At 36.5% G+C, this 11,784-nt stretch overlaps 1 protein-coding gene across 1 annotated transcript in view; it reads left to right on the top strand.

Annotated features, from left to right (window-relative positions):
- Positions 1-1,778: 1,778 nt before the first annotated feature.
- The window catches only part of NISCH (nischarin), a 36,246-nt gene continuing 26,240 nt past the window's right edge, over positions 1,779-11,784 (top strand). Inside the window, exons 1-3 of the mRNA XM_026724983.2 lie at positions 1,779-2,065; positions 8,633-8,716; positions 9,513-9,695. Of these exons, the coding sequence (XP_026580768.1) occupies positions 1,979-2,065; positions 8,633-8,716; positions 9,513-9,695 (354 nt within the window). The 5' untranslated portion in view covers positions 1,779-1,978. The remainder of the gene's footprint in view (positions 2,066-8,632; positions 8,717-9,512; positions 9,696-11,784) is intronic.

The raw sequence follows: 11,784 nt of genomic DNA, 5'->3' as shown, positions 1-11,784 counted from the left end.
CTTGTGAAGTCCCCATCCCTGACAGAACAATAGTCACCCACTAAAATAACTATCCTTTTAAAAGAACTCTTTCTAAAATGCTTTATGCGTGTTAACAGAACAAAGGATAGCCTTCACAGGCATGCATTCTAGGCAAAGACAACAAATATCAAGTACTTCTTTCCACAGGCATGTTTATGACTCCAATGAAACTAACTCAGATTGTTCTGATGGGATTGCTTTTTTAAAATGCACTCCATCAACATCCCTAATTCCTCAGACAGAATGCTTTCCCACAAGGCTTCCTCAACTGCATTATGTATCACCTGATTTGACACTTTGTACGGACTCTTTTATTTTGTTTGCTGCAAACATCTGTGCAAACTGGGCAAATTCCTGCCTTTAAGCAAAACAACCTACTCAACCATTCATATAGATTGTTCAATGAGAGGCACTGGTATGAAGAGAATGTATGTGCTATAAAAAAATATCTCTGTCCACTGATTGAGAGCTCCCCCCTCTGTCTAACTATATTGCACACATCTAGGTAAATCTGACAAAAATTAATAAGCCCACCCATTATTAGGGAACAATAAACAAAATTACTTAACATGAAGCTATTTCCTCTCATTTTATTAGCTTCCTTTTATACTGGTCTCCAAGTTAGTTTCTATAATCGATTGCACAAGATGATTAAAAATGTAAGGCTATCATTAAGACCCACCATTTTTCTAGTAGAAGTTTTTATTATTTCTTCATTGTAATTTGGAGATGTTATATCTTTCTTCACAATTACACCAATTACACAATTCCAGCTTATTTTAATCCCATCATGTAAATATGTATATTCTTCTTGCATGTGATCATACAGTCTAAGATCTGTGTAAGAAATTCAGGCCCAATAGATCTGAAGAGCATCCAAGTCTGGGGAGCTGCTATATGCTCTCTGTCATTTTCTTTAGCATATTTTTACTCTTCCTTGTTTTTCTACTCCAATCCCGTTTCAAAAAGCATTGAGGTGGGTTTTTTTAAGACTCTAACTACCCACTCTTTCCATCTGGCAAAAAAAAAAAGCTCCATGTCAAACAGAACTACATTAGAATGTAGTTTCATAGGTGAAACACCACTCAGCAGAAAATATAAAAATTGATCTGACATACTCCCCTGTGATCCAATGTGTTTTGAAACATGGTCACCTCAAATAAAATATGTGGGAGGAAGAGACCACAAAGTAAGCATCATTAGGTCCAATACTTTTCTATAAAACATCACAAACATTTTCCTTGTAATGTTGGAGCTTTACCCACAAGACTTTTGCAAACAAGCAGTACTTGTACAACACAGTGCACTTTTATGCCTATGTATTAATAAGGAAAGATGGCAAAACAACGCTGTGACGTATTGCAACATATTGGGTCTCCTCCTCTCTCCTCCTGACTTAAGCTACTCCCCCAAACTGGCATGCTAGGAACGGTAGTCCATCATTTCCATTATAATTTTGTCTGCCCCGTCACAGTTATGCTGATTGGTTCGACATTTCCGGGGTTTCTCTACCACCTCTCTTACATTGTCGCTGGGTAAAGGGGGTCGAAAACCCTTACATCTTTCAGTGCAAATAAAAGCACCCTGCCCAGAGTGCAGGCATCGGGGCATCACTAGGCGGCAAACAAACCCTTTCCACTTTGATGGTTGGTCCGCAGCCGCCGAGGCTCCTTAAGCTTCGCCTCCAAGCCCAAGGCCACGCCCCCTTTGTTTTCCCGAAGCCTTGAGTGACGTTATCGAGGCCCTGCCTTCGTCGCGCGGATAGGGGCGGGAGGCGGCACGAGGGGAAACATGGCGGCGGTGACGACTGTAGTTGTGCTGGTCATGGCCAGCGCTGTGAGAAGCGGCGCGGTAGCTGCCACGACTCTCGTCGTCCCCGGCTCTCGTCTTCCTCCACGAGCGGCGGAGCGAGCGCAGTAGCCCGTCGGTCCCGAACCTTTGCGCTCCGACTCGGGACATGGAGGCGCTGAGGACCGGCGAAGAGGGCGAGGAGCCTCCCAAAAGCATCCGGATCCTTGGGTCGGAGCTGGTGGAGACCTACACGGTGAGGCGGGGGAGGGGGCGAAGGGGTTGTGGAGACGGCGCGGGGTGGGGTGGGGGGTCTGGCGTGTCAGAGGCGTCGGCTTCCCCGGGGTCCCATGAAGAACGCCGTCGGTTCAGTCGTTGGTGCGAAGGGGCGAGGGGCTCCTCCTGTCCGGAGGATTTCGGGCATCCCGGGGCGCCTCGGGGAACTTCCACGCCTTTTCTGATGGGGAAGAAGGATAAGAGCACGGATTCATTCGCATGGATGCCCGGAGCCAAAGCTGTCTTGGCCGGTGCTTTCCGCGTTTTAGAGTTTCACGGAGTTCTTCAGTGCCTGGGTGGAAAAACAAAAGAAAACAGCATCCCTAGAGGAAGGAAACTGATGTCTCAGCAACAGCTCTGGTATAAAAGGTGTTGTCTTATTCCGGGTTGAGATGGGAAATCTCGGTCCGTTTTCCGAAGTTGGCGCCTTCCAGACATGTGGGACTCTTAGTTCCATCATTCCCTGCCGGTAAGATCCAAGCTCTGGTATCAAGGAATGAGCTGTGTCTAACTTACCTTGAAGGGGTTTGGTTGGGGAAAGACATTTTGCTCTCTTTCTTCTGAATGGGCCTGCAGCATCCCTTGGAGAAGAAACTAAAAATATAATACCTGGCTTTAAAATAAAATGTGGAAAGAATGTTAGTCCCTCAGCTTCAGATATTCTTGCACCTGAAATCAAACTTATGAAACTGTTGATAGAAATCTTATTAATTAACATTGTTGAAGTCTACTATGGAAAAAAGGAAAATTATTTGTGTAACCAATAACATTATTATTACAGTTATCCTTTTATACAGAATTACGTCTCTGTAATAAATATATATTGCTTTCTAACTCACTGTTTTAACAGCTAACATTGCAAAAAGCTTTAATATATTTTGTATATAATTTAACATATTTTAGTTGTTTTATTATATAACCAAAATGGACTCATCTGCTAATTTTTCATCTAGTTAAATCATTTTTATCTGTGAATTTTCTTTATGTGTGCATACTGTTTTAGAGATATTTTTAATGAACTGATAATATGCCATGAATAGGCATAATTTAATTGGAGTTTGCATCCAAAATGTCAAGAATCAGAGTTTTTATTGACATGCTTTGCAAAAATTTTATATCAACTTTATATTTTGGCGACATTTTTACTTAATCAGAAGAAAATGAATATTTGAAGAGACCTTTGAGATGAGTTCAGTTCCCAGGAACTATACATTTATATACTGTAGCTTTCTTATTTTGGTTCTATTGGTTACACAAATATATAAGTGTTTCCCAGTGCCTTTTGAGATGGTTTCTGATTTCTCAAACTGATCTGTAGACCTGGGATTTCTTGGTTATCTTCCATGCAAGTGTACTAATGAGTTCTAAACTTTCTAAAATTTTTGAGATCAGTGAAGGTCATTCAGGTTTTATTAAAAACAAGATAAAGCTTAATGCAGTAGTTCCAAATTTAATGTTTGCTTATGGGCACAGTTTCTAAAACATAATTCATGGATAAGCTAAAATTGAATAAAAACATCTTTTCAGCAGAAGTGAGTCAAAGTATGTGGTTAAGTTTTTCATGTTAAAATCAATGTGCTGGATAGGTTTGGTTTGTTGTTGAGCAGCAATATTTTCAATTCCAGTAGAAAGAAATAGATAAAATGCTTATTGCACAGTGTCATTAGAGTGTCAAGAATAAAATAAATTAAAGGTATAGTTGTGCAACTTGATATGTGATAAAATCTGATATATAAAATCTTGCTATTTAGAACATAGCAAGAAGTTGGAATAGTAATCTTCCATTTTTGTACGGTGACAGGTTAAAAGCCTTCATTAAATGTGCTATGAAGTTTAACTTGTTCTGACCTAATACCAGATAAAAGGATTGGATCTGCTACCTCAAGAATTCCCAGTTAGTATGATTTGCTTTTTCTCATTTTGGTGAGAATTGTTAAAAAAAAAAACCACACAATGCACCCCAACGGCACCGGACTGAAGAAGGGCTGTTTAGCGATTAGCTGCATTAGTCTCTGTCAGAATCCTATATATCCTTGTAAGTATTGTAGAAAGGATGTTATTTTTCTTCCCACTTGTTTGTAGTTTGAGCAGGGAGTTGGACTACAAGACCTCCAAGGTTCCTTCCAACTCTGTTCTAAGTACTTCCATTTCTCCATTTCAATCACTCATTAAAACATTAGAATATGCAATGTGCTAGTTCTAATAAATAATGTAGTTGAAATACGACCAGCAACCTTGTTATACCCTGTTATGCAACCTACTGGAGTTACATATGTATGAGTTTAAGGGAGGATCTTGTACACCATTGGAGTTTTCTTTGAAATTTTCACCGCAGCAAATATGACTGTTGAAGGAACTGGCTGCTTTACAAACTGAACAGTAGAAATACAACATGCTGCAGCAAAAAATTCAAAGAAAATTCAGTTTGCATCCTCAGCTTTTCCAGCACATGCAGTCCTCCAAATTATGCATCTAGAATGGCTAATTGGAGCACTGACATTTAAGTAAAAACTGGACATCAAGAAAAAGCAAGAGAAAAAAGATGCCTTCAAATTATGGAGTTCTATTGTGAAGAACCAGTTAGATTCTAGACTGAATAAAGATAAGCCACTTCCTTTTAACATGAACAACAATACATCTATATTTTTGGCATGTGATGTGAATCAATGATGGTCTAGAAAAATATTTACTAAGATTCATTGAAGAGAAAAACAGATATGGTAGAAGGGACATTGAAGAGAAAAATAGATATGGTAAATAGTCAGTGTTCAAGAGAATGCTGGAATATCCTTGAAAGAGTGACAATTGAGATGGCAAGAAGTTGTCCATATATTCATAAGGCATCAGGACCAAATCATGACATCTAGTTATATTTACAAGAAAATGTCTTATACTTAAGGTAAAATGTATCCTGTCAGCATTCTTAGCCAATTAAGATTTACATTAATAATGTGATTACTGTATGACATCTCATAGCTTTGTAGAATTAGTGTTGAAACAGTATAATTTAAGAATATAATTTACAAATCAAAACTATTGAAAAAGAAAAGGAGCTATTGTGATACTTTCATTTTGGTTGAATAGGGACAAATTCAATTTGCTTGTTTGCTTGCTACTTCATTGAAGTTGATTTCCATTGTTGAACAGGCACCCTATTTTTTATATTTTTGTATATTTTAATGCATTGTATTTCTCTCTTCTAATTCTTGTGTTTTCATTCTGAAAATGAATAGAAGTCACAGTAATGGGTATATCTAGTCTTTTCCCCCCAAGTTTTTTATTTTTATTTTATTTTATATATACATATCAGTGAGTGAAGAGTGTGGCACCCAGGTATAATACATTTTAGTACAAATATAAATAGTAATATTAATCATATTTGTTACATTCATCAAGCTTATGTGTTCTAATGGTAATACACATATTTATATTAAGATGTAGTCTTACACTTTAATTATTCCATGTTTCAGTATGCTATTCTAATGCCAATCACAATGTTATTTAAACATACCTAATAATACCATCATTTAATTTCTAAGCGGGTATATCTAGTTTTGTTGCATTATGAAAAGCCTTCCAGTTCTATTCCAATGCTTACCATTGATTTACTCATTTTTATTTTAGCTCTGTTAATTTCAGATATTGCTGAAGACTAAACTGTAGCTAACTCTTATTGCATGAAATGGACAAAAATTTGAGAGGAGCTTTGATAGCAGAATGAGTCCATGAATGTCTCTATTGAAAAAATAGCTTCCTATTTATTTAGGCACTGAAAGTAGAGCATAGGTCACTGAAAACTCCTCCCCCCTCTACTTTCACCAGTGGGATTCACATGGCTTAAATGGAATTTTCTCCATCTCTGAATGGAGCCACCTATAAAATAATTTCATTTCCAACCAAATCCTATTGATTTTTGTGATGTTGCTACATATTGTGATTTTATTTATTTTGTGTCCAGATCAAACCTTAAACTGAGGCCACCTTTTTGGCTTTATCATTAGCCAGAAACAAATCACTTTCGGTACATTCTATTGATAGTAATTGACAGACCAACCAATAGTGTGTTGTTATCCATCAGCAATTCCCACTTGAGCATGTTGGTTTTGTACTTTAGGCACTCCCTCCCCCTCAGCCTATTTAATATCCTCCAAATGATATAGGGGAGATCAGATCTTTAAGCCACATTCTCTTCTGGGATTATTCCTCGTTCCATTAATTTTCCTCTCCATCTTCTAATTCAGTTTTGCTTCTGCGTACCTTTAAGAATATTTGTTCATGCCACAAAACTCTTCCTAGATCTAAGGCAACAAGTTTGGGATACATATTCATTTCAGAGGATGCTGAGGATCATTCTCTTGGCATCTGCTGCTACTTCTCTTCCTAATCCTAGGTGAAGCGATACCAACAAAAGGATATATTTCCTTAATTGATGTGGGTTTAAGGCATCCTGTTACTGATGCATACTGCTTGATGGATAGCAATGTCAACTTGTTTTGCGCTGTGGATGCACTCCATATTGAAGCAGCAAACTCTGGTGCAGAAATACTCAGAACCAAAACTGATGTGCATAGCTTGGATGGTTGGGGTCCCCCATTTATAAATGTCAATTTCCTGATATTATTCCTTGCACTGGCTTTACCCTTAGTATTCAGCCAGTGTTGTTTAAATGAAAGTGTCCTATCAAGTGTCACACTGAGATATTTCAGTGTAGAATAGTATTGTATTCAATTCTCTTGCCATGTTACATTCAACTTGATCCCTGCGTCTCAATTTCAAAGGTGAAAAGCACACATAGATCAAACCAAGAAACATGTATGATAACAAGCAGTCTATAGTGCACAGTAATGCAGTGTGTGTCTGAGGTATGCTAATGTGCAGGGATAAAAATGAAGGTCTTTATAGGGACAACAGGGAATAATTTTTAATATATTAAATAACTCTACAGGTAGTCCTTGACTTAGACCAAGAATTTGGTGTTCATTTGAAATTCCAACAGACCCCAAAAATGGGACTTTTTACCCAGTTTCAAAGTTATGACATCTGCATCTTCTCCATGGTCTTATGACCACATTTTGGGTGCTTGACAACTGGTTTGCATTTATGGTTGTTTGCAGTCCTTGCGGCCATGGGACCTCAATTGATGGCATTTTTGCCAGAAACCAATATTTACCTCTGGTTTCTGGTAGAAACCGCTCCATAGCAAAAAATAGGTTTATTTAACAACTGCTGTAGGAGCATAAAATTAGGTCCTGTCGACTGATGGACCATTTTGTGACTGTCACAAATTATGATTGAAATTGTGGATTCAATTATGGTTGTAATCAAGAACAATCTGTGCTTGGGCAGTTGAATCCAAATTCTGACAAATGAATTACCCTTTCCTTGAATACTTATAATAAGGGAACATCACTGTGTCTCTGGTAGTTCTACTACTGAACGGCTCTTTTTATTAGAATTCTATTTTTCTATCATTTGATCAAAATGTGCTTTACTCAAACTCATTAGTCCATATTCTACATTCAGCAATATAAAATGGCCCTGGGGCTGCCTTGTTTGAAGTGTTTGAAGAATGCTGTCTGTTTAGACTTAACCACTCAAAGCTAAACGTGGCAAGATCCTTCCATTTCTCTTCACAAGATTTAGTTTTCCAGTGTCTGATGATCCCTCTAACTTTTTTCAGAACTGTTTTTTAGTTTATTTGAAGTTTTTAAAAATTGTCCAGAGTTGGCAGGACTAACAATAGAACTTGATGTGGGTTATGATCAATATTGAATATTGTGAAATGTTACATCCCATTACTTGAAAACTTGTTTTTGTTCTTGCAGTCTGAGATTTGAGGCATTTTAAGGAAGCTTTATGATTTGAAAAAAGTACCTATTGTTACTTTTTCATTTGTCATTATTTGTACAGTGTAATATTTCTGGACACGTGGCAAATCTGTTAATTTCATGGTTTTCAAGGTGCTCAAATAATAATAAATAGCTGGCTGTGATCTATTAATTCTAGTGTGCACTTGAGAAGGATGTAGGGATTTTATACATATAACATTTTTGAGACCACTAAGTATTAATAAATTTCAAAAGAGCTTCTGTGCCTTTTTAATGTTAGGATGTTACAGTAATTTTTAATATTGATTTTCTGTATTTTATAATGATTTTTTTTAATATATTGTGATTTTATTTGATTGTTGTATAGCACCCAGAGTCATGATGAGATGGGCAGCTATATAAATTTGATAAAAAAATAAATTTTAGATTTCTACACTGGGTACTATTTTCTTTTCCAGACTGTTGTTTTAAGCGTTTTCAAAATGATATTCAGTTTACCTCAAACAGTAACAAGTATAAATAGAAACTGACTTCTACTTTGTTGTAATTTTTGGGTTACACTGTGTTCATATCACCATTTGAAGTGAAGAGTTGTGCATGAAAGATAACTCAAAAATCTTTATAGGATTTAAAATAAATGCAGTATTGCAAGGATTGTATATTTTTATGGGAATGTATAGGGGCGTTTTTTTGTTGATTTAAAGCTGTTTTTCTTTTAGGTATATATCATTCAAGTGATTGTTGGAACCCATGAGTGGATAGTAAAACATCGATATAGTGATTTCCATGATCTTCATGAAAAGGTAATTGTTCTGAAATTGTATCCCTAAAATAGTTGGCTTAATCTTTGACACTCAGTCACTTCAGAAAATGTCCCAGCATGCTTTTTTGAAAAGGAATACTGGCTTATTAAGTAGCAGTGAAATACTGTCACAGGAGCTTGTTTAAGCTTCACTTAATGGAAAAAAGGACTGAAGATTGGAAGGTAAGTTCTTTTTCTAAAAATGCTCTTTGGAGGTCAAAATTCATTGCAAACAGCTGTTATTTAAGCCGCCAACCTTTTGAGTACAAGGAACCAGTTCTATGGAGAGAGATTTTTCTGTGGACTGGAGGGGGCATTGCTTCACATGCTGCCTGCATCCTGGGGATGGGGCTTTGCTTGTTTGCGTGGACCAGTTTCTGGCATATTGTGGACTGGTGCCAGTTCAAGGACCAGGGATTGGGAACTCCTGTTTTAAGAGAAAGATAATTATGTTCACTGCTTACCCAGTTAAGTTATAGAGTGGTAATTAGGAAATAGACTTCAAAATTGACAGAATATATATGTATGTATGTATGTATGTATGTATATGTATATGTGTATGTGTATATATGTGCGTGTGTGTGTGTGTGTGTGTGTGTGTGTGTGTATATATATATATATATATATATATATATATATATATACACACACATACATACACATACACACATACATTATTATCAATTATTAGTATATGTATGGTATTTCTATGAGACCTATGTCTTATTAGTATTGTTTAATGTTTTTCTTAAATCACTGATTCATTCAGAGACTAACCTAATTTGTGTCTTTTATAGCTTGTTTTAGAGAAGAAGATAGACAAGAATATATTGCCTCCCAAAAAGATTATTGGTAAAAATTCCAAAAGCTTGGTGGAAAAAAGACAAAAGGAGTTGGAAATATACTTACAAACTCTTCTTACTATATTTCCATTGGCAGCACCCAAAGTACTATCACAATTCTTACATTTTCATTTATATGTAAGTTCTTTCCTACCACATTTTAAATAAATTTTGCACTGTTATATTTTCAGTTTGTTGCATTTGTTTTAAACATAAGACCATTGTTATTTACTGAACTATTACTATTAGTTGAGCAGTCAAATGGCCTATCATTATATTGGCTTTATTTATTTAAAAATCCTTTTAAGTCACAAGTCAAATACTATTCTAAACAGGTTCTCATAAGAAACAAAGCTAGATAGACAAAACAGGCAGATGGATAGATGCACAGAAGGATAAATGGCTATTCCTAGCACTTTGAATTGAACAAACTAATAACCGTTGCAGTTCCCGAAGTACTGGTGTTATGTGATAGTATCAAGGTGTTTCCATTAGTACATGAATAATTGCATTTTGTATCAAGGCATGATGTCATGTGACCTCATACTTAGCAATGTCCAGCACTCCCTATTACTGTCTTCCTTTCTTCATCTCCATGCTTTGTATTGAGCATAAAATATGGCCATCATGGAACTTAGGCAGAGAAATTAAGGAAGGGTACTTTTATTTAAAATACTACAAGACTAAGCCTTTTCTTATTTAAATTGCCTTGTTGTTTAATTATTTTACTATATTCAGCTGAAAATATTGAATCAAATGAAAATGTTCCATGAAGAAATAAACATGTAATTTTGTCCATTTTTTCTTCTTTTTCCATACAGAAATTTATTTATTTAATTTATATTGCCGATTATTTGCCATGGCGACTCGAGGCGGCTTACACGATGTAAAATCATATTTAAAAGAAAAAATAAAAATAAAGAACAAAAACTAACAAAAAGAATTAAATAAATTAATAAAGTACAATAGAACAAAATCTGGAAAAAAAAAAGAAAAGATCACCAATTCCCACCCTCCGCCCCGACAATAGCAGATCACACTAACCATTTGATGGGCTCCATCCTGCTCTGGGTTCCCCAGGCCCGCTGGCAGAACCAGGTCTTCAGTGCCTTCTGGAAGAGTGCTAGAGTGGGGGCCATTTTAATCTCTGGGGGAATGATATTCCAGAGAGAGGGAGCCACCACCGAGAAGGCCCTTCTTCTTGGTCCCACCAGGTGTATCTCCCTCAGAGATGGGACCCGCAACATTCCCTGTGTCCCTGCTCTAATGGGCCAGGTAGATGTGACCAGCAAGAGACGTTCCCTCAGATAACCTGGTCCCAAGCTATGAAGGGCTTTAAAGGTGACAACCAGCACATTGAATTGAATGTTGGAGCATCTTTTGTACATTGTATTTATTCCTGATATATTTACTAGGCATTTATTTGTCATTTGGCAATGACAACACTATTAATGATGATATCAGTATAAAGGAGAGGCAGTTGTTATATAGTCAAAACTGAAATGAGAAAAATAACCAAGAGTCACCTTGTAGGGAAGATGGCAGCATAGAAATTTAACCAATAATAAATGTGCTTTTTTTTACCACAATAGTTATTTCTTGTACAAGGGGTCCTCAAATTATGACCAAATAATTGATCCCAGAATTATGGTCGTAAGTCATGTTGGTTGTTAAGTGGGTCATCATATAACCAACCTGATTTTATGATACTTTTCCAGTGGTTGTTAAGCAAACCCATTGTTTGTTTAACTCAGGGGTCTTCAAACTTTTTTTTTTAATAAAAGTTTTAAGTTTTCACAAAACATAATAAAGTTTGAAGGGGTCTTCAAACTTGACAACTTTAAGAATTGTGGACTTCAACTCCCAGAATTCTTCCTCCAGTCATGTTAGCTGAGGAATTCTGGGAGTTGAAGTCCACAAGTGTTAAACTTGCCAAGTTTGAAGACCCTTGGTTTAACTAATAAAACACCAGTTTCCAGCAAATAAATAAAAAATATATAATAAAAATTGTGGTCATGGAATTTCAGGACACTGCCAATGGCTGCAAATGCCACAAATACTTTGGGGGGGGGGTGTCTGTTGTAATTTAAGATGGTCACTAAGCAGCAGGTCATAAGTCGAGGATTACCTGTAAAACTATTACTTCTACATCATGAATTGTACTTACAGTATTTTATAAATCATTCTTATTACTTTCAGGGGCAGGCAAAGTATATGTCATAGACTG

The sequence above is a fragment of the Pseudonaja textilis genome, chromosome 2, assembly GCF_049901715.1.
Source record: "Pseudonaja textilis isolate UNSWEBS1 chromosome 2, rPseTex1.2, whole genome shotgun sequence".
NCBI classification, from domain to species: domain Eukaryota; kingdom Metazoa; phylum Chordata; class Lepidosauria; order Squamata; family Elapidae; genus Pseudonaja; species Pseudonaja textilis.
Note: the sequence above shows the minus strand (reverse complement) of the source record. Positions and strands in the feature narration are given on the sequence as shown.